The sequence below is a fragment of the Telopea speciosissima genome, chromosome 7 (genome assembly GCF_018873765.1).
Source record: "Telopea speciosissima isolate NSW1024214 ecotype Mountain lineage chromosome 7, Tspe_v1, whole genome shotgun sequence".
NCBI lineage: Eukaryota > Viridiplantae > Streptophyta > Magnoliopsida > Proteales > Proteaceae > Telopea > Telopea speciosissima.
Window position 1 is genome coordinate 267,884 of NC_057922.1, and position 23,913 is coordinate 291,796.

Sequence of the window (23,913 nt, forward strand, 5' to 3'; positions counted from 1 at the left end):
TTCCTATCCATAGTAATAAAAAAAATTAAAAGAGTTGTAATTCAATTAACCATTCCAAGTACATTAAATTGGATACACTTAGGCCTGGCCACATGTTTAATGCTCGAATCCACCGTAGTTATTCTATGCATAACGGAAGTGAGTTGGAATCTTCTGCCCAAAACATTGGATGTTGAAATCTTGCATAGTTCAGTACAATTTCGTTATAATAAGGATCATTCCCCTTCCCCCCCCCCCCCCCCCCCACCATGTTGTACTATACTATCAACTTGTAACTTGCCAACTACAAATCCTTTTTTGCTTTCAATCAAGCTATTAAATTTTATGCCCCAATTCAACTATATGTCTTGTCATATCTTTGATTTTCCTCGTAATTTTAAAGCTATTGTTTGGTATGCATTATTTGAAATAGATGATGAGTCTAAAATGCATTTTGAAACCTTATTTGTTATTTATTTTCTCGCTTCAAAATGCATTCTAGATCTACAATATATTGTGAGAATGCATACCAAATCCAGCTTAAGCATCTAAATAATTGTATGATTTTGTCTAAAGTTATAAGAAAATGAAGCAGGTTTGAGTCAATGTATTCAATCATAGATTCATAGAAACACCTATTTTGAGTATGAAATATGTGAAAGGAAAAAAGATAAAGTCAATGATTAAAGAATCCTGGGCAAAAGAAACTCTAGAGAAGTATAGTGTGCTTTCTCAATCTCTTGATCTATATCATGAGCTTCCTCAGCTATTGGTTTGTACCTTTTTTGCCAAAAAAAAAAACTATTGATTTGTACTTGATTAGTTTGTGGATTTTTATGGAGTAATAACCTCTTTTCTTTGTCTGTCCTTCACTCACACTCTTTTTTTTTCCCTTCAGTAATGAACCGGTCCTCCTGTTTTTGATCAAAATCGAACACAAAAACTTTAGAATTGACCCCTCAAATCTGAAATCCAATAATCCAATCTCAAAAAACCTAGAATTAGTCACTCTGAAACGTCTGAAATCAGGATCGATCATGGCTGCTTCAATCCGAATCAGGATCGTTTATAGGACCGATCAAATTTAATTGGCCGATTCTAATCCAAATTGGTCAATTTGAATGATCCGATTCCAACTTTTGAAACCTAAATAATGCCTTTTTACTTGTTTATCTGTAAGAATTTGTGGTTCTAACAACCATGCTTCCCCAAGGTTGGTCCAAGCGTCGTGGGACCCATGCATTACACTAAGATTCGAGTTTTACTCTGTTTCTTTGAAGCTCAGAATCATATTCGAGTTTTACTCTGTTTCTTTGAAGCTCAGAATCATGCAGGTTTACTTTAAACAAGGCATCCACTTGAGCCCAACCAAACTTCAGATTTTATTATTCTTTAAGCCTAAGCCCATCACTCTTGGGCCCAAAGATAGAAGCCCAAGCCTAAGGGTTTATTCCCGTGATTCATGGTGCACAACTACAATGTATTGATTAGGCTTGCATCTTAATTGTGTGCAACTTTAAACAACTTGCTTACAAGTCGCACCAAGTATCTCTCAGACTCTCACATGGCAGATTTGATGAGTTGGAAGGTTGAGTTGTTGTTGTTGTTATTGATAATATATTTTTTTGATAGTGACATGAAAATTTTTATTTATATATATATTTATTTTTCAGGTAAAAAGCAACACGAGAAACTTTATTAAAGTCAATGTGAATTACACATGGATGAAGTTGAACCTAACTTCAGGATCCATGGATCGGAATTTGACCAAATTATTGTGCACACTACCAACAATGCCTTTCTCTCCAGGGAATCAACTACGTTGAGCTTGTCTCCAGGGAGCATCTAGTTGTTGGGTTGTGTCGCATACATCCCTAGGCATGCACCAAGATGTGTGCAGCACAACCCCACCCTTGGATGCCCCCTGGGTGTGCCCTGGGCGCTGAGCTCACTGGAGAGGAGCCGGATCCCTATTAACCTCCCTTGACACAAAATTTGTATGTAGAAATATTTCTGGTTGATTTTAATAAAAAAATGCAAATGAAATAGAAATAAAAAAAGTCAATCAAAAATTGAAATAGAAATCATACCAAATCTGCCATAATAAAATTGATTCTCCTTGACCAAAACAAATGCAAATGAAATGAAACCAAATGCATATTTGAAGGGTAATTTTAGAGTAGGAGTGCGATCTATGTCCATAACAGTTAGTCTTGTACGTAACTAACCTTGAGATGCTTTTCCCCGTTGCACTATTGATCTCGACCCATTAGGCGTATGTTACACTTCAACCCCGAACGCGTACGTTAGTGATTGGAATTCACAATTCTAAATCACCATTTGGTAAATGAAAGAACAGTTCCGCTACTCGTCGTCCCATTTCGCCTTTCCTGCGAGGTCCTTGGAGATATCTCTTTTTCTTCTCAGAAGGTAGGAGGGTTCTCTGATTCGTTGATTAGAATGTTTATGTGTCATTATTGTTTCAGATCTAGGATTTTAAGCAAAAGAAATCTGTGTTTTTTTTTTCTTCTTCCTTTTTAGTGCTAAATCTTTGTTTTAACTATATCGATCCATGAATTAGGGTTTCGAGATATGACTGTGGTAATTGATTGATATCTAGTTTCCTAGAAGAAGAACACGTATGTGGGGGATTAATAATTTAACTTCCGAAATTTATTTAAAATATATTGCATTACGCTACTCTTGGCAGGAAATTTGTTCCAGATGACATTCTTTAATCCATTGATAACTCGATAAGCTATTTATCCTACTTTATGCAAGCAATTTATATGCCATGGAGTTATTTATTTTTGTGTCATTATGATCAAATTGAAGCTGGAAAATCAGTGTATTATAACCACCGGAGGTAGAATCTGTAGCTGGGAGTTTTTACTTCCGTTTTAGCTTAGGACTTATGCATATCTGATGGTCTGCTAAGGTCTTTTTATTTTTTTAATGTATACATTTTCTTTTCTATGCAGGCAAGACTAGTAAGAACGTTGGTTTAGTTTGATATTCCACCAGCATTCACAATGTGGGTACTTTTTTATTTAAATTTTGAGATGTACTTCTTTTTCCCTTTACTTCTGACATTTGATCTTCAAATTATTGCATGCTGTTATCTCTGTTGTAATTCAGATTATCTACTTAATGATAGTCTGATAGTATTTTCTTTTCAATCAAAGAAAAATTGATATTCTGATAGTACTCGATTGGTTGGATGGGCTGTTTTTTCGTTAAAGTTTGTGTGACATTTTCCTAATGCATTATTGCTGTCTATGTCTTTCATAGTTATAGTGTTTTGCTATAGTTTGAAGTTCATGGAATAGCACTTTTCAGAACTTCATTAATGAACCTTGTAGTTTCTTGCTTACCATGTTCTTCTGCATTGGTACTATTTCGTGCTTCTGTTTGTGTCTACACGGTTTCTAATTCTTTTTCATCTTTTTGGTGAACTATCATAATTTCTCTATCAGATTGTTGTCCACCTTTCAATCTTATTTTATAGTAATTAAGTGAGGAGTGCCTGAATGATTGGTTGTCAGATGGCACTTATATACAACGGCAACACCGTTGCAGGACAATTATAATGTGACAGTTTTTTAACAATATGAAAAATGAGCTAGAAGCCTAGAACCTACTTCTTTGCTTGCGTGTCTGTTTATACTTTCATCTCAATGTATAAGGCCGTTTAATAAGTAAGCAGACATGTCTCTTGTTGTCTGGTATGGATACAAGGCCTCTAACACAACAACACTAGCAAAAGATAGGTAGACATATCTATGTTTCTCCCATTGCAGTCACTTAGGTCAGTTTATAATCCTATTTTGCGCCTTTGTACTGGTATATATGATTATTTTTATTTCTATTTTATTTTACCCAGTGATTTACATGGGCTGCCAGCAAGCTAAGCAGAACATATAACGATCCACTGTTTTGACTTTTGCACCAATAGAAGCAGTGTCGACCTTGTGATCCTGTTGTCAGGACATGTTGATTTGTAGAATTCAATGCTAAGTTCGCATTTGGTTAATTGGATTTCTCTAATTAGGAACCTTGTTGAATTGGTATTAATCCATCATGTGGCCGTTTATTTATGCAACAATGTAATGGAGCACAAATCCTCCCATTTTATAATATTGCATTCGACTGGAACATGTATCACTTACCTGTCTATCCTATAGTGATTTGAAGGCCCTCTGTGTTGATTGTAACAAACTGAAAGGCTGAGGAGAAACACCATCAAATTGCTTGGGTGGAAGGGAAGGGCTATGCGAGCTTGTTGCACTCCTCTCAGCTGTTTGTGTATATTTCATTGCTGATTGCATTTTTTTTTCTAGCATCTCATTAAAATAGTGTTATTCATGGAAAGGTTTGTAGTAGTAGGATTCTAAATGGTGCATTAATCTAATATCTTGAGTTATCCACGTGTTCAATTTCAATATATATTGTTGAGTTGAGTGCTGGTGGCCTATAGCATCATTAGGTCAGGCCAAGTCAACATCCTTTGGAGTCGAGGCATATGAATCAATATGAAAATGATGCAGGCCAATTGGTCTCCATCAATTCAAAGAGGCTTTATGGGTTTTGCCTCCCTCCTGGTTAGAAGGTTTGCAGATATTAGGTGAGAGTCTACAAGCAAAGAGGAGGCTTTCTTAAACGTGTTGGATGAGCAATGATTTGTCTTGGGCCTATATTTATTTTGTAATAGACCTCTTTTTAAAGCTCACAAGGGGGGAAAGGAGGGTTGTATTGGTCCGTGTGATTTTTAAAATATATATTTTTCGTTTTTTAACTTATTAAAGAGTTTAATAGTTGTTAAAGAAGTTGAGTCTGAATAGGAGTCGACTTTAGAGTAAAGTCTGAATTTTGTTCTGGATTTCAGTTTTCTGTTAAGTCATTAGAAGTCTGCTATTGAAAATATAATTCTTAGCATTAGTATTTTATTGGAGGTTTTTTGGTTATGGACTGGAAAATAAGGCTTTTGCATGAAGATCCATGGGTCATGGGTCAAGGGAAAATGTTGTTGCTTCTTTGCTGCTGCTATACTTCAGTATAGCTGTTTCGCTCTTCTTATCTTCTTCATCATCGCTCTGGGTTGCACAGTGATGTTTTAAATCTTATTCTATTATTGTCCTGTTCAAGTTCTGTTAATCAGTGGTTCTGGTCAAGTCAATTGATCTGGTTTCTAGTAGTGGTCTTTTCTGTTTTGGGTTTGTTTCAACTTTCAACTGAATGAGGCATATTTCTAATCTGTTTTCTCACATAATTCTGCCATTTTGAGCATTCTATCTGAATGTGAGTTTGGGTTCTGACCTGTAGCCTTGGATTTCCATCATGTTCTAATTGTGCCCTTCATTTGGTCAAAGATATTAATCTTTATTCTACCATAAAACATAGTTCCGAAAAAAAAAAATGCAGTGTCTTGCCGAGATCTCGAGATTTCGAAAAACTCGACCTGGTTGAGATGGCTGTTCGAGACGAGTTTTCGAACCATGTGCATGGCATATGGTCAATGATCATGGTGAATGTTCTATAGGTTGGTTGAGAATCATTAGTAGTCATGATTTTGGGTTTGGAAGAAAATTTAATAAGAACATGACATTGGATTTTGACATCTAAGCATGACGTGCTCGCTTGGTGATTCAATGGAGACCTAAACTGAAACTGAATCAACTCATGATGCAAGGACTTATTACTAAGTCAGAAAGTGATTTATTATATCAATGTTTTGCATCATATTCATTGATGGAAATTGCATTTTGATTTTTATGAATATCTACGAGTATTTACATGCTATATTTGATATGCTAGTATAGTTGCATGAGTAAATTATAATGGAAGTGTGGGGGTTATAGTTTTCCAACAAAGGACTTACTCATGTTATATTAGCGTATATATATGAATGTGTTGAACTCCAAAATGTGGGGGTTATTATGAGAATGCATATATTTGTATGTTGAATCTCTTCTTCAAGAGATAATTAAAGTCAAGTAGAATGGCTAATCTCTACTCTACTTGGAAATAGAATTTAGAAGATGAACTTGGATTCAATTATGAATTCATTCTCATATTTTGCGCAAACAAGTTTTCTTATACAAGGAAAGTTGTGGGTGTTGGTGATTATATATTCATATTATTGGTGGGAAGGTTTTATCGAAATCTGTTATTCAAACGTATGCTTTAAATTCCATCATGGAAGCTGAGCTTATAGCATTAAGAAGATGCCAAATTAGAAGTCGAAAAGACTAGATTTAAAATGATAAATATATTGTTAGAAACTAAGTCGAGGTCTCAATATAAAGGCGAAGAGTAAGGGTCATTAAAGAAAAGAAGACATACATATATGTCTTGAATATATATCTAGTGAGGCTAAAGGAGACTACGCTATAAACATATGTGATATCATCTAAAGGAATGAGCATAAGGCCCGTGATTCACTAGTCAGGAAAATAATCTGTGTTGAATTATTTATCCACTCGTGTCCCCCTTTGGATAGTCCGCCGTGTTAGAGCTCATGTATGATATACATATTGTTTCCTCCCTTTCCTACAAGGTCGGCCTTTTAGAGGAAGCGGTTCCATCAATCTGTCTAGAATTTGTATAAAGCTTCAGATCACTAAGTGATATCATCTAAAGGAATGAGCTTAAGGCCCGTGATTCACAAGTCAAGGTGATGGACACCCAATTTATGTGATAGGAGCATAGTTGTCATGGCGCCTAGGCGAATTAAGGGGGAAAAAGCAAGCCGACAAAGGTGTCGCCTGGGCGACCAAGGCGACACCAGAAAATCAAGGTGAGAGAAAGGCACCTGGATGCCTAAATAACTATGGATAAGAGATACCTGATATTAGGTTCAAAGGGTAAAAATGAAATCACTGGATGACTTGACAAGTACTATTTTTTACTCATTTCTGGGTAGCTGATAAAGTAGTAATTACCATGATGAATAGAGGATGTGTATAAACTCTTAATTGGCCATATATTCTACAATTGTGGGGTTGTATTAACCAAGGTTCGAAAACTCGGGTCTCGGTGCCAACTCGGACCCTTGAAAAACCGAGTCGAGTCGAGATCTCGCCGAGTTGTTGCACTTTTTTTTTTTTCTCGACTCGAAGCCTCATCTCGGTGGATTTTAGACCTAGTTTGGGTCTGAAACTTGGTATTCGGCCTATTTTAGGCCATTTAAACACAATGGCACTATCAGATTTTGCAAAAACTAAGTCCAAATAGGAGTTACAGTTAGTAGGAAAGCAGGACAGACACTTACTTATGCTAGAAACCAGGACAGACACAGGACAAACACACTTATTTATGCCTAATATCATTTAAGTAAATGATATTGCATTTACTTGAGATATTATTCATAAATAAGCAAATACCCCCTATTTGAATCCAATAAAAATAGTTAAAAAATCAAATTCCAAAAGGAAAAAAAGTCAACCCCCCAGTTCAAGAACAAAAATTGGATTTTCGGCGGTAGGTGCAATTTTCAAACTTTCTATACTAATCGATTTTGACAAGATTCGTGCACAACGAATTAAGTTTGACGGTACATAACTCTTTAATATAAATCGATTTTAGCAATCTTGGACTTGTTGGAAAGCCTTGTTTTGAAAGCTTTCCAACAAGTCCAAGATTGCTAAAATCTGATTTATATTGAAAGAGTTATGTACCGGTCAAACTTAATTCGTTCTTGAAGTTGTCAAAATCGCTTTGAATGGAAATAATTTTTGGACATCAAAACAAATGAATATTTTGCCGCACTTTTGGTTTTTAGCAAAGTTTTACCATAATAAGATTTATGAAATTTTTAGATTTGAGAAAAACCCCAGCATTAGAAAGTTGAAAATTGCACCTACCACCGAAAATCCAGTTTTTGTTCTTGAACTGGGGGATTGACTTTTTTTCCTTTTGGAATTTGATTTTTTAACTATTTTTATTGGATTCAAATTGGGGGGGGTGTTTTCTTATTTATGAATAATATCTTAAATAAATGAAATATAAATACAAAAGCATTTACTTAAATGATATTAGGCATAAATAAGTGTCTGTCTTGTCTGTCTTGGTACCTGGCATAGATTCCTGGCATAGATAGGTGTCTGTATACCAAGAATTTCTAGCAAGATCTCGAGATCTGGCACTCATGTAAAGGACCTAGATGGGCATTTTCCTATGTCAAACCGAGATCTTGCCGAGAAAATGCACTTTTAGAATGCGTATGTGATCTCGACTCGAGATTTTGAAAAACGGAGAAACTCGGCGTGTTCTCGAACCTTGGTATTAACCATGGTGGACATTATAGACTAACCTAAGTGGATGTAAGAGGTGATGTCACCTTTCGATTAGAGTTGTAAGGATGAACTCCCTAAACTTCCATGATTCTAAGATGGGACAAGGCCAGAAATGTCCACTTAATTGAAAGAGACGCTAAAGGGTCGAGTGGTCGGATGTGGATGGTAAGTTGGTCGGCTACACCAATGAGGAAAGGTTCAAGAAGTTTTGAATTCTCCTGTACTCTGTAGCGTGACTTATCAGACCTTATATAGATTCAAGTCCAAAAGACATCTGCAATAATGCATTCTACTATTTCTAATGTGCTCAGTTGGATTTGCCTGTGTTTTGAATATTTTGAATTTTTTAGGGGATTGTTGGAATTTTTATTTGTTTTTAAAATTAACGGTTCAAAATATTATTTTATTTTATAAAAGGTGTGTTAGAGTGTTGGGTCTTTTCCTAATAGGTACCTAAATGATTAATAGGTGTGACTATTGGAAGACTTGTTTGAATGGTCAGCAAACAAATTTTTAGGAAAAGACATGGTTTTTGGGCATGTTTTTTGGAGATATCCTTTGGTGATGCCTCTTCTTCTCCTATATAAAGAGAGGAGGTCTTGCCCATTTCTCTAACAATTTAGAGACAATCCCCACTTTATTTTTCTCTTGGTTTTGTCTACATTTTGGTTTTGTTTTGTCCAATCGACTACAACTCTGAAGTGTCCTAACTGGATTGGTAAGCGAGTGCAATGACTATTGGAGGGTCCTAAGGGGTTACTTTTATCTTGGAGGTTGATTCGTAAGAATTTTGTTTGCACCATAGGGGGCGTCTACAGTCTTAAGGAAAGTGTCTGTTGGCACGACTTAGTCCCATTGATTCCTTAAGCTTCTCTATATATTTTTTGATTTATGATGCCATATTTGGTGTTTATCATCAACGTGATCAACTGGGTTTGTCTTCAATTCTAAGTATATTATTCTCTTAGTTACATATGTTTTGGATGCTTATTTTCAAATTGTTGTAAATAATTATCCAAATTATACATGATATCACATGTAAATAAAGGGGATAGAGAGTACTTATCTGAATGTAGACAAACCATGGTTGATGATGGAAAATTCAAACACCAAATATAGCATAATGAGCCAAATATTTCCTTAAGACTATACATGCCCCTTATGGTGCAAACTGGGTTCTTACGAATCAACTTTCAAGATAAAACATCCTCGTAGGCCCCTCCAGTAGTCGTTGCACTCGCTTATTGAGCCACGTCTGAACACTTTAAAGTTGCACTCAATTGGACAAAACAAAACCAAAAAATAGAGAAAGCCAAGAGAAAAATGAAGTTAGGATTGTCTCCAAATTGTTAGAGAAATAAGCTAAACTTATTTTCTTTATATAGAAGAAGAGACACCACCAAGGGATGTCTCCAAAATACATGCCTATAAACCATGTCTTTTCCCAAAAGACTTGTTTATTGACCATTCAAACAATTCTTCCAATAGTCACACCTATTGGTCATTCAGGTGTCTATTATGAAACGACACAACCCTCTATTACACCTTGTATAAAATAATATTTTTAATCTTTAATTTTAAAACCATAAAAAATTCCAACAATCCCCCTTAAGATTTTAAATATTTAAAACAACCGGTAAACCAAATTGAGCATATTAGAAATAGTAGGATGCATCGTTGCATATGTCTTTTAGAGAGTTCGCTCTTAAAAGTCTTATCGGTAGGATGCCTCACCTCTTACATCCAGTTAGGTTAGCCCATATGATTAAACCAAATTGAGCACATAAGAAATAGTAGGATGCATCGTTGCATATGTCTTTTAGAGAGTTCGCTCTTAAAACTCTTATCGGTAGAATGCCTCACCTCTTACATCCAGTTAGGTTAACCCATATGGTTAACACACCCCCACAATTGTGATATATATGGCTAATTAAGGGTTTATACACATCATCTATTTATCATAGTAATTACTACTTTACCATCTAGCCAGAATGAGCAAAAAATAATAGTACTTGTCAGGTCATCCAATGATTTGGTTTTTACATTTTGAATCTAATTCCAGGGATCTCTTATCACATAGGTTGGGTGTCCATCACCTTGACTCATGAATCACGGGCCTTAAGCTCCATAGTTGTCACGGCGTCTCGGCGACATAAGGCGGTGGAGAGGGTCCAAAGGCCAGGCGACAAAGGCGCCCAAGGCGTCTGGACGCCTAGGCGTCGCCTAGTCGACGCCTTGACAACTATGTTAAGCTCATTTCTTTAGATGATATCACATAGTGATTTGAGTCTTTATACAAATCATAGTCAGATTATTTTCCTGACTACATAATGTTGATAACGCTATCTTACTAGCCTCACCTGATATGCATATATGTATATCTTCTGTCCATGTGTAGCTGCAAGAACAAGCCCCAAAACCAGTCCAGTATTGTTGTGGGAGGCAGCCTGGTCTGATGATATGGCATGTTTTTGTTGGTTTGATGGAGCATCTCTATCAAACTCGTGGACAAGTTTCTTTTCAAGCAGAGGAGAACTGATGCAAATAAGTCACATAAATGGCTTATTTTATTGAAAATAAGCTTTGGGTTGGGTTATCTATGTGTTGGGATTTTGATCCCATGGGTTTACTTTGTAATTGACCAATTTAATAAGCCTAAAATATGGGTAGAAAGTGTGAAAACGGGATTACTTCATTAGTTTAGTTAGTCTTTTTTTTTGAGTTTGTTTCTTTCATTATTTTAGTTTCCTAGTCAGTTTATGTTATCTTATTAGTTAAAGATTGTGTTAGGCCTTTCTGTTTCTAGTGTTTGAGTCTGTTTTTGAGTCTTTTATGTAAGTTTATAAGTGGCTACAGCCTTGTTCACGAATTTGATTAATGAGATTGAGAAAGAAAAACATAGTTTTGTGCTTTGCTCTGTGAGAGAGTATGGTGAGATGTCATTGGTGAAAAACAAAAGACGGTGAGAGGCCCTGGGAGAGAGTGGGATACTCGAACCAATCCTATCCTTCTTTTCTATCTTCTGTTTTCTTCTTTGTTTCTATTTCAGTCAATTTCGTTGTGTGATCTGCTGCAAGTTCTTCAATTGTTGCCTAATATTTTGCAGACCAAATCAGCATTAAACTTTGTTCAAGAAGATCCTGCCTAGGGCTAGGTCATTCATGATCCAGCCTTAGATTATTGCCCTTTGCCTTTATATAGAGACACCGACTTAGGTTCTAACAATATATCTGTACCAAAAACAATTATCACTTCTTCACTCATTTTGAACAATTTTAACATCCAAATCATATATGAATGTGACAAATGTACAACCTGTAATAGTGAACTTAAGAAAATGAGTTGTTTAAGAAAAGAGCATCAATGGAAATCTTTGACATACGGCTTACTACCATAGACTAAACTGTTTTTCTCCTAGTGAGACTCTCATATGTTGAGTGATGACAACACACTTGACTTCATTAAAGAGATAAACGGTGGAGAGACACAACCCTCAAATGAAAGTTATGAGTTACAACAGAGCCAGCCTCTCGCGTATTTGTGTATGTAAATATAACTGTCCTCGATTCTTTCCTCTCAAACCCTTTTTTCTTTCTTCCACTCATTACAAGAAACCCCGTGAGTAGGTTCAACTGTTGTACCCTTCATATTAAAACCCCTTTTCCAATACTCAAGAGAAAGATTAAAATGTATCTTAAAAATAATTGGCTGTTCACCAGCCATTGGAACTTGCACCGATATGAGTCGACATCAATGTCTGATATTAGATATCGAGGTCAAAGTAACATTTCACTATATTAACATGCTAATAGCAAAGTATACGGAATACACATGGGATGAGAACCACTAAAAATCAGTCTATCCTCAACAAATGCCGAACTATGAAATGCCACAAGTAATTAATGTTTATTTTTAAATCCACAAGCAAGGCATGTTTGCAAATTTATGATTTGCAATTCATACAAGATGAACAGTCTCTTTCCAGGTTTGTCATATAAGTAACCAAAATTGCAGGTAATCAAGCAACTCGACAGTCTATTTTGAACTTTCACCATAATCAGAGCTTGTCTTAATTGAATCTTGGATTTTCTTTCCATTGATTAAACTCGTTTACCTAGAACCCTTTAGTCCTAGTTGGAACTGAGTTGCTGACTTTTTATGTTGAATTTGGAACTTCTTTTTTCTACTGCATCAGAAAATGCTGTGTCAGTTTAAGTTTTCAGTTGGCAGTCTCAGAAATATACTATGCATTATGTCTTGTTCTCTTTCCCTTTTGAAAAACTTTTTTTTTTTGGAGAGGGTGGGGAGGGGGGGGTAAATGTATCTTGCTATAATTTGTTGGCTTTTGATGAATTGATTAGTGAAGCATTTCTAATTTTGGCCTCAGTCACAGTTCTAGTATGATGTTTTAATCCACTAGATATACTTTTGATGTCACAAATTTTTTTTGGATATAAGAAAAGGCCCTAAGAGATCTATTAAAAAACCAGGTATTGTAGAAAAATATGCCATTCAGTTTCCTTGTTTTTATCCTCAAACACAAGAAACTTCATTACTCCTTTGGATGTATAGGCCTAAATTGGAATTTACCTAAAATATTTTTAGTTTTATTTCACTAGGACTAGATTGAGTTGGGCTTAAATTTGTCTTCAACCCCAATTGTTCTGTTTGACTCCGTAGATAAATTTTTTTAAATGATGTGGAGTTCTCTCCTTAGCTGGAAGAAATGCTATTGGTTGACAAATTGGGAAGTGGAGTCTATTTTTTCTATTAGCCTATATTTGCAAGAAACTGGAGGAAAGTCTGTGACATCTTTCTTTTCATTGGTGAGTGACAAGAGTTGACTGGTCCTACTCTGTTAGGCTGCTTGAATTGGAATTTATTATTTAATTGGAACTGGAGAATGCTTTTATAAAAAGGGCATGCCCATGCACGAGGCTCCTGCCACTACGAAGTCTGTGGAGTCTCATAATGTACGCAGTCTTGCCCCACTTCATGGAGAGGCTGTTTCCAGACTCGAAACTGCGACCTTAGCAACCTTACTGTTGCACTGAGGCCGGACCTCTAACTGGAGGATGCTTTTATGGTATTGCCAAATGATCCTTGAGGGATTTGTGGGTGCATACTATGGAGATGGTCCCTTTCATTGTGTGTGGAGTATGAAAGTAACAAGATAATTTTTAGAGTGGAGATGGAGGTTTGTTCGTAGGTTATGTTTGTTAAAATTGGCTTTTGGTTCCAAGGAGTCCAAAAATCCGCCCAATACATTGGTTATGAGGAACTTCGTTCAAGGCTATGAGGAATTTTATTCAATCTTTGTGGGAATACGGGTGTACTTGTATTTATTCATCTTTTTGATTTCCTAAGACAAGTTCAACCCGAAATTTGAGAAGCACAGCTCAATTTCTTTTATAATTGTTTTGGGTTTCTGTCAATGTCCTTAATGCAAGGAACACAGTCTTTTTATTCTTTATCTTATTCTTATGTTCTGTTTCAATTTATAATTATGGAATGCTAATATGCTAGATGGAAGTTTATCTCTTTTCCTTAAAAACAGGACTTCAGTGATATCAATTCTCATGGTTATCCAGTAATATATCTCTAAAGGTCCTTTATGGCAATTAAATATATTCATTTCTATTGTCAATGAATTTGTAGCTTATGTATGTTGTTTCAATTAGGGCGGACGATGAACCTGTTGATCCGAAGAAATATCTTGAAGACTCTTGCAAGCCAAAGTGTGTTAAACCTCTTCTTGAGTATCAGGTATTTTCCAACTTTTGAGTCTCCAGATATACAGAGTTCGAAGACTTGGAAAATTTATTCATTTTGAACTTTCTTTATAGCAAGTTTCTAAATCTCGGTTTTCGAGGCTGGTTTCAACCTTGGCAGAACCCGAGGTATGCCAGGTTTTGATCGAAACCTGGTATTTTCTGGGCCAAATTCGAAACCTAGGTTTCGAGGTCTAGAAAATGACTTTTTGGTCTGAATTTTTGTGTACTGCCTATTTTTAACATTTTAAACTTATTCCATGAATTAGTTTCACAAAAAAACCACCCAAAATGGTACTTGTGGTTTGGACCCAAGTGTGCTAGTGTATGCTTAATTCTGATGTACACTCGACTAAAAACGGCAAAAAAATTCTTACTCCGTTAAGCTGTATATCGGCCAAGGGTATCTAAAATATGTTAAATTTAAGTCCATTATCCATCACATATTACCCCTTTTTTTTCAAAATTTTTTTTGTGACAACTTTGTTTTTTAAAACAGAAAATTCAATAAATAATTCGATGACCTAAAAAACAATCCGACTTCGTGAAGTCGTAGATTGGGTCATTCTATGTAACATATAAAAAATTAAAACGCCACTACCATGTCTACATACTAATTCTTCCAAAAATTAGATTTGTGAGGAAAATATTACCTTCAAGCTGAAATGACACAAATACTTATTGTGGAAGTGTTGGATGCATATGAAAATGCAAAAAACTGGTGATCAATGAAGTGATTTGGGTAAAAAATCGAAGTTCTTGGCAAAATCCTCATTCTAAGAGTCAAAACTTGCGATACCTGTAGCTCTCGGCGAAATCTGTCTTCCTGTCGATATAAGACAGGTTTAGATGGAGATATGGGACTTTATGTGTCGATATAAAACACATAAGTGGGCTTATTTTAGTGGAAATAAACCTTGAAATTAGACAACCCAAACTAAGTTAAGAAAGTAAATCCCGCATTTCTACCTTCTACTCATACTAGTGGCCTCGTATAAAAAAAACTCATTGGACTATAGGCCCAAGTCTTATTTCCGCTAAAAGAAACCCACATCTGTGATTTATCTATATCACGGATGCTCATAGAATTGGTGTATGTCCTGGAAATTTCCCATTAAGCTTTGTACCCTACTTTCCTCTATTTTGAAGATGTTCTATTGGCATTAAACTAATTTCCATCTCTGATGAAATGGATCATTTGAATGTGCATGCATAGACGTTTCAAATCTTGTGTTCCAAGGAATGCATTTAGCAGTGTAGTGAAAGCATACCTTTACAAAGTGAATGAAATTGTTAGCGCATTTTTTTGGGGTCCTGGTTGATGCGATCCTGGGGTTCAAAAACCCTGTTTGGGTTCGCTGTGTACCCACCCAAGTAATAGAAGACTTAAAATCAAGAACATTAGTGGCCAAACAGTAAATAAATTGAAGTTGAAAAGGGGGAGTGAAAATCTGGAAATTAACCGGAATATTGGAGGGGGTATTTGGTATGTTAATGTAGTCCTAGATAGGTAGGAGACCTACTATCTAGGAGCCAGACAACCAGGACCTGTAGAACTGCTGGTTCGATGGGGGCAGAATTGAGGTTTTAGGTCAAATTTAGGGTTAGGGTTAGGGTAATGGGGATGAGTCTTATATGGTAAAACTAGGCAGGTTTAGGGGAGTCTAATGAACTAGGTTTTATTGGTTTTGGAGGAGTACAGGTAGTTTAGATGTAATTGGGCAGCAACTTGGGTTAGGGTTTTGGGAAATAGGAAAATGATGAGTTTTAAGGTTTAGATGGGGATTCAGGACCAGGGCTTTGGATAGAGTGTTCCAGGGGTTAAGGAGAAGATTCGACCAAGGTTGGGTGGGGTTTTGATGATTGGATATGGCTGGATGAAATTTTAGGGTTTTGGGGTTTTACGGAGAAGAGGGGGGATTAGGGTTTGCGTGTTAGGAATAGGGCAGCAACCTGGATCGAGTGTAGGGATGGATGCAATGATGCTATGATTAAAAGTTGGATGGATTTTAATGGATGGTTAAGGCTGTAAGTGAATTAGGGTTCAGGAAATTCAAATAAAATAGAAGGGGGGATGTTAGGGTAGGCTGTAGAGGATTAGGAGAAGAAGGGGATGAATAAAAACTGTAAAATATTTACTGGAATATGCAGGTTCTTCAATGGGGACCTCCCAAGGAGTCGATCGGAGTCCACCAATCCCTTCACCTTGATATTACTCACAAGGCAACCTTGATGTTACTCACAAGGCACACTCACGTGGAGGTCAACAGCAGCAGCAAACAAACGAAAATTTCAAAGTCTAAATTGTGGGGGAGCCTCCCACGTTTTCATTAATAAATAATATGGCCTAAGGCCCAATCCTATTACAAATTTAAAAGCTCTCCCTCTAAAAATTGTGGAGGGATGAGATTAAAACACTTAGAATAAAAGATTCCTAATCTACCAATAAGAAATAAACACTAACAACTAATAAGAATTAATCACTGAAATTGAACCAAAACTGAACCGGTTCAATTTAAGTTACATTTTAACCAAAAAAAAAACTAAGTATAGAATGCAGAAAATAAACTAAGGCTCCTAGCTATGGCCCTATGATTAGGGTGGCTTCTTCAGCTCGTGGATGCTTGGATCTGCATCATATGTAGAAGGGCTAAGGACACAATAGGTATTAGGATTTATCGTTTAGGAACAGACTTGAAACAAACACAAAATAAAGCATGAAGGAGAATATGGAATAAAGGGGGTTGCCATGAGCTGCACTTACCTTTCTCTCCTCCTCTGATCTCTCTCCCTCTCTGTTGTTCAAGTACGATTCCTCTTTTCCTTAATCCTATCTTTTCTTTTCTTCCCCACTCCTTGTTTATCTTAGTTTCTTCAAGTTTTACTGTGTGCTCTGTTCTGGGCGTCCTAACAGTCCCCACATAAGCTGATCGATTCCCACCCATAAGCAAGCAATTTAACCTGGGATTTTGGACGAAAGAAACTCTTACCTGGGCGATTCAAAACCCCAAAGCCCTACCTCCTGAATTCCCTTGCATCGTGTTATTTAAACCTTATTTCAGATTTAAATGTAACGATATCACTGGGAGTCACAGATCTCTGAAACTCTTGTTTGCTTCCTGTTGAGGGAGGCCATTAGTTACCCTTGAGAGTGCCGCGAATTGCGATCCTCCTCTTGAAGGGATTCAGGTCCAATCGAGAAGAATTGAAGGATTTCTTTCCTTCGACTTATGCTGTTTTATGCTATTGTTTGAAGTCTTGGATGGTCAGACTGGTGAAGTCAGTTCAACCACGAATCTGCATCACTGGTGCTTGCATCTGCTCATTTGAAAACTTATTTCTTTTCGGAAGTTCATAACCACAAGGAATAGTGTATCAGTCCATGATTCGAAGATTTCTGGGGATAATAGTCCCTTGACTGTTTGTATTCTTATTTCCATCTTATACTGGGTTCTCAGTATCATTTCATAAGTGGCAAGGCACTGTCGTACTGTTTGAATATTTATTCTTGCTGTATATTTAATTACCAATATTGTGATGTTATGTAGTATAGTTTTATCCTTTGGGAAAGAAGCATAGATGCTGAGCTTGCAGAAGTGGTGCCTTTGACTGCACTAGTGTAGTTAGTTCTCAGATGTGGTTACTGTTTGATTTGTGTTAATGAGGTGGTTTCACGCTTGGAAATGTGTCTGCTATTTCTTAGTTTCTGTGATTCTGTTGTCTTCGGTTTCAAATATAGAATGAGATGCTGAAAACATCCGTAAGTTTACCATGAAGTATTTTGTTTTTATTAATGCTAAAGTGTTTTATACAATTTGAGCACTGCTTCATTGGTTATTGACATTGTATTGACCTTTCAGAAAAATTCGTTGATTGTTATGTGAGTGCCTCTATTAATTGCAGTTACATTGTCTTGAATTTATTTATTTATTTATTTTTTCGATTGTTACAGGCTTGTATTAAGAGGATCCAAGGTGATGAAACTGGTCACAAACACTGTACAGGGCAATACTTTGATTACTGGTCTTGTGTTGATGCATGTGTAAGCCTCACTTTGTTATTAATACAGTTGGTTACACAAATGCGCCCCCCCCCCTAACTCTTCTGCTGAAACTGCTTTTTTGAAACAGGTTGCGCCAAAACTATTTCCGGGACTGAAATAATGAAGATGATGTTTCATAGGGCATTGCCTTTCCTGTCCACTCTATTTCACTTGCCAACCTCTAATAACTGCTTCCAAAGGACTGTCTATTCTTGTATGGTACTGCTTACAATTTTTTTTAACAGAAACCTCGAGTTTAGACAAATAAAAGAGGGTGTTAGGAGTTGACTCTGTCAGTCAGTTTGATGTTGGTTTTATGCGTTTGTGTTGGATGTTTTGTATGGCAGTAGTTATACAGAGAAATGAATAAAGGAATAAGATAAATGTAACATTCACGTAGGTTAGTGAACTTCATAAGGTTCATGAGCTTGGAGTGGTAGGCAATGGTAGACATGGGTGGGCCAATTTATAGATTAATCTGCACCTGTTTCATCTTTCAGTCTAGTAAGCATATGTAGTGAGGGTCATAACATGATTCAAAGGTATATGAAATTATCAAATTGCCATCATCATGTAGTATGTTGTAGTGTTATTTACTGTATAGTTTATATTTCTAGTTTCTTGTATTCTTTTTATTATTATTATTATTATGAAAAGAGAAGAAGAAACATTAATTTAAAAAAAAAACACGAGTACATCCAGAGTTCCATCTCCCTTAACCTGGGAATAACATGCCAAAATAGATTAACTTAGAAGCTACATATATTAGCTGTTCTCTGACCTGTAGATTTAGAGTAAAAAGATATTGTTTTTTAAATCTTACAAGTATGATAGAATATCTCCCATGGCCAACATTGAGATTTAGTAGAATCAAGTCATCTCTGAATATCTCCATACGTTTTGACTCTGAATTTCATTTCCATTGCTCCTTCCAATGCGTGCTGGAATCCTCTTGTTGTCGATCTATGAGGCCCACATAAAAGCTAGCATGTGATAAATTATCTAACTTTATTAGGTTCTACAACCTTCACAAACGTTATCCAACATGGCAGGTAAATAGGTAATTAATCAGATTTGGTTCCTTAGGCTGCTGGCTGCGTTTGTTTTTCCATAAAACTCTTTATTGAAGAATATTTTATTTATAAATTACAGTTCAAAATTTTCGTTATTTGGCAATTTCTTGATTGGGTATAATTAATAAGCACGGTGAGCATGATTCGAGTGAGATATATCTAGCCATATGACAAGAGTGGAGTCCTCCATAGGTGCCAACATCTAGACGCGAGTCCCTCTTTTTAACATTTGGAAGGAGTTTTCTTTCACTGATGGTGAAGGAAATCAAAGGTCGTAATTATTCTCCTTCTTGTACGTAGTCGTCTTTACCCTAATGGTCCCATTCAACGAAAATGCAGGCATGGAATCTCTTCACCGTGGTTGAAGAGAAACCGGTTGTTATTAATTTGAATACCAACATTGTCTGTTTTCTCAATTGGTTTTGTTTCTTGTAATCTTAACTATTTTACTTGTAAATGTGTTTCATTTTTACCCATATCATGAGTTGACATCTGGTGAAGGGTTCCAAGATGTTTTATGTTTGCTTTGACCATTTAAATGTGAATTTTCCCCTACGATTACAACAATTTGTAAACTCAGCGAAATCAATCCAAAGAGGAGAATGTAATGAACTTATCTAGTGGAGTGACATTATGGATACTACCATGAAAAAAGTTATATTGATACAGCCCCATGAAGGTAAGTTTCGCGGTCCACCTATTTAGGCCAAGTGGAGGGTCAATCTCTCCAATTCATCCAGGATCTTTATCCCCTGAAGTTCGCTGACTGGTACGAATGTGCGATTCCTCTCATATGGGGACTGAAATGATCATTCCACCTCCTGATTGAACACACTGCCCGGGTGGGGTCCACCCCCTTTTATTAGAGGCACTAGAGAACCGTAGCGGGCAGGGGAACCGCAGGTGATAAAAATTCATCCAACTGTTGCATGGAATATCCATGAGACAAATGTCAAGTTTCTTGTCAGTTGTATGACTCACTATATATTGAACATTTCTTGATTCTATTTTTCAAAAACATTTTCTAAATTAGATTTTTTCAACTATTTTCAAAGATTTGTAATTTTGAGCCAAAATAATTTTGGGTTGAGATGGTGTCTTCTTTCCATCCAAAGTTGTAGATTACTCGAATGTTTAATAATAATAATAATCTTGGCACCAAAACTATATTGCCTATATTTATGCCAATGTTGCTTTCTTTTCCTCTTCTTATTATGTATCTTATAGAAATTTCAAATGTTTATGCGATTTAGATACAATTTAGGATTGTAACAATGTTCCTGACCACTTACTCGCACTGTAACCGGGCGTGAAACATGTCAACACATAATTTGAATTTCTTAATATATTAAAGGTGGAAAGTTTTATATCCTGATATGGTTAACATTTCAATCAATGAATAGAAATACTTCATTCTCATGCACCTACTTGATAGTTTAAATATTGATCATATTTTCATAAAGAATCATTATAAAAAGTGCTCCCTATATTAAATTCATCTGAGATATTATATTTATTCAGGTTCACTAAATTGCCCTTATCACGCACATACACTATCTCTGATACTTTTGATGCGCTATGGACCTTTTTCTCTTAAATTTAGTTTCTTTCCGGCAAATGTTGGTAGTTGGTACAATGGTACTTGATTTTTATTTTTTATTTTTTGGAATAAAAATTACTTCATCATCAGTGATGTGATCCTGTAATTGAACTTTTGTATCATCGTTAATTGTCATTCCCTATTGTATAAGACCGAAAAATACTATTTCTCATGCTAATCAAAGCATGAGATCTCCGTGACAAAGATATTCATGTGAACAGAAATTTATTCCTTTATTTCCCCAACCCATTCTACACGGAAGAATGTCAACACAAAACAGAATTCAAAACTGTTGCTGTGAAACATTTTACGAACTGGAGTATGGAAATGGGATTGATAATAACAGTACAGGTGTTGAACAGATGGGTCAACCAAGCCGGTCCTTACGGGTGTTGAACCGGTGGTTTAACCTGTCCATTACCATCTCGATCTATTACCAATTTCAATTTCCCATCATTTTCAGCTTCTTATTGGTGTAGGTTTCATTAGAAACTTTTTTGATTTGCTCATGGAAAACAGACCTTTGGTGTGCTTACAATCTTATATTCTTACAATGAGGCCTGAGCCCACCTTAAGTCCCCTTTCACAATATACTAGGAGACTATTATTGCTCTACCCTTTTGTGCTTTTGATTTGAAGCTCCAGAGTGCTTTTCCCTCTCACCCTTCCATCCACTCTTGAGCTCCTCCCTCTTTTAATTTTTTAATTCTTGGTAAACCACTCTTGAGTTTCATTGGATATCCTCTCTCTAAGGGGGACACCTTTTCTTTGCATAGGGAACCCCAAAATTATTGGCTCAAAAAAGAGAGAAAAATAAATATAAGGAAGTCCCACATTTGAAATTTGTACAATTACTTGAACACTTTTTTTCCCCTTGTGGGGAAGCTGGGGGGTCCAACCCTTGATTACAATTGAAAAGTAAGCTATTAGCTAACACACTCTGGTAGTTGAGTATCAGACCTTCTGAGTTCTTGAGCTACAATGACCACTTGCAATGTTGGCGGTGGCGGCGGGGGCAGCGGTGGTGGTGGTGGCGGTGGTGCCGATGAACTAGCTTGACCAACGATCTTCTGACAAGTGTCAATCAAGCAGTGCCTACAAGTGGGACATGATGTGTGTGCTGAAAGCCATTTGTCAATACACTTAGTATGGAAACCATGGTTACAATTGGGCAAGATCCTGACACGCTCACCCGCCGAGAACTCGGAGAGGCATATGGCACACTCACTGTCCAATCCAGGTAGCTTTAGCCCATCAGAAAAAGTAACCACAGGGAACATCTTGAGGGCTTTCTTCTTGACTCCGGTTGTGGTCAGCCGATTCGATGAGTTGTTACCAGACTCGGAGGTGACTCGGCTCGAGCACCTTAGTGCACACCTTACGATCGAATTAAGCCCTAATGCACAAATTAGAGCACATAAGAGGACTGAGAGAATCATCACTACATTCGAGTCGAAGCTATTTTCGGAGGGATAAGGTTCCGATGACGACCCATGAAGCCCGTGGCCTGGTGGAGCCGCCGGATCTGGAGATGAATGAAATAGAGGAGTGTGTAGAAACAACTTCCTTGAGTGAACATTTCTTATAAGATCTTGAAACAACAATGGAGAGGAGGAGAAAGAAGAAGTAGAAGGAGGCATCTTTGAGACTTGTTTGAGTCTTGAGTTGTGAATGGAATTCAAATGAGATGGTGGTGGTAGTCTTGTAGAACGGGAAGAATATATAGAGTGGAATTGTGAGAAAGGAAAAAAGTGTTGTTTTAGCTTTTTGAGATTAGTACACTAACAAAGATTAGAAACGTTGGGGGTATAATAAATTTGAGAATATTCAAAGCATTACAAGCTACTTTAAAGGGAATAAAAGCTTAAGCCAATCTTACGCTTAGTTTTATTCTATTAAATTTATGGAGATTTGAAAATAAATTTCCATCATTTTGGAAATCCCACTAAGCTCTTCTATTTTTCTATGGGCCTTCTTTCTAATCAACATGGCCCATGCCACTTTCTACGCTTCACACAGTGACACATGGCATTAATTTTTTATTTGTATTTTTTTTTCAAGTTGCTGCTTGGGACCCACTTCCCCCCCCCAAAAATTGGCCCAGTCATGGTGACATGGAAAGGATGGTTTTGTAAGTTATGCCAAGTGGGCTCTGTTATACTTGTTATGGGAGTCATGACTCATGTGTGGCTTTGGATCTGAGTGAGTGGACACGTCAAAATCTTATCATTCTCCAACTCAAATCGTTTGGAGTCTCCACTTATCTGTGTGGGCTCTGTTGGGTCTAACTCAGTTTTATTAGTCCAGATCCTCTTGCAACTTGGACAGTGAACCCTCTTTTTGAATCTATTACCCAAAACAAAAAACCCTCTTTTTGAATCACTCTAATTTCATGTTTCATCTTCATTCTTTGTCATTTCCCCCCTTCTTTTAATTAGTAAAATAGGCAAATATTAATGAAATTTTTTATTGAAAAAAAAAAACAAAAAAAAAAACCATAGCTTTTGAAAATCTTTATTTCTTTTTCAAGCTGATTCTAGATAGAGTTTGATCAATTTAAAAAATCTTTGTTTCAATTCTTTCTTTCGACTTGCGTTATGCGACCATGGTTCAACAAGTTGCATTAGTGACTCATTCTCAAAAAGGCCTAAGTGTGGTAGCAGTTATGATGTTAATTAGCTACTATTAATCTATTATATTATAACGATCATTTCAATTATTGTCTCGCCAAAATAAGAGGATCTATGCTTTATTGGACTAAACCTGTGGTCCTAACCCAGTTTGTTTTTGTTATTTACAGTTATTGCAACCATTGTAGAAGTCTTCAACCTATGTATCCATGCCACGTCTCTGTCACTAATATAAAAGGAATTTTCTTATTGACACCAATTCATATAAAACGGAAAGAGGTCCGACCATCAAAGTAACCATGTACATGTCTAGGCTTAATACTAAACTGTATTTCCACCAAAACTTTGAGAGAGAGAAATTGGTTCCAGCACATCTCATATTTTTGTGTTTCAAAAAGGTAATCAAAGCTATCAGATTGGAAAATTGAAAAATCATAGCACTCTGCCTTTTATGTGGCCCCTAATCATAACAACAATATCGTTAAGATTTTTTTTAAAAAAATCTCCCTAAATATAAAGAAGGA

At 36.4% G+C, this 23,913-nt stretch overlaps 2 protein-coding genes across 2 annotated transcripts; one reads left to right on the forward strand and one right to left on the reverse strand.

The window, feature by feature from the left end:
• Nucleotides 1-2,251: 2,251 nt before the first annotated feature.
• LOC122666572 (cytochrome b-c1 complex subunit 6-1, mitochondrial-like) lies at nucleotides 2,252-18,495 on the forward strand. The gene is made up of 5 exons (XM_043862583.1): nucleotides 2,252-2,409; nucleotides 2,961-3,013; nucleotides 13,955-14,039; nucleotides 17,997-18,086; nucleotides 18,175-18,495. Coding segments are annotated over exons 2-5 (210 nt in total). The 5' UTR covers nucleotides 2,252-2,409; nucleotides 2,961-3,011; the 3' UTR covers nucleotides 18,208-18,495.
• A 3,071-nt stretch (nucleotides 18,496-21,566) lies between these two features.
• Nucleotides 21,567-22,399, reverse strand: LOC122669523 (RING-H2 finger protein ATL78-like). The gene has a single exon (XM_043866300.1). It carries the CDS (start codon nucleotides 22,397-22,399, stop codon nucleotides 21,686-21,688), a length of 714 nt encoding a protein of 237 aa, XP_043722235.1. The 3' UTR covers nucleotides 21,567-21,685.
• Nucleotides 22,400-23,913: the final 1,514 nt, after the last annotated feature.

Bases quoted from the DNA above. Each gene is read 5' to 3' on its own strand.
- LOC122666572 (XM_043862583.1), top strand. The intron at 14,040-17,996 runs GTATTTTCCAAC...CGATTGTTACAG, and splicing joins AACCTCTTCTTGAGTATCAG to GCTTGTATTAAGAGGATCCA. The intron at 18,087-18,174 runs GTAAGCCTCACT...TTTTTGAAACAG, and splicing joins GGTCTTGTGTTGATGCATGT to GTTGCGCCAAAACTATTTCC.
- LOC122669523 (XM_043866300.1), bottom strand. From the start codon at position 22,399: ATGCCTCCTTCTACTTCTTCTTTCTCCTCCTCTCCATTGTTGTTTCAA.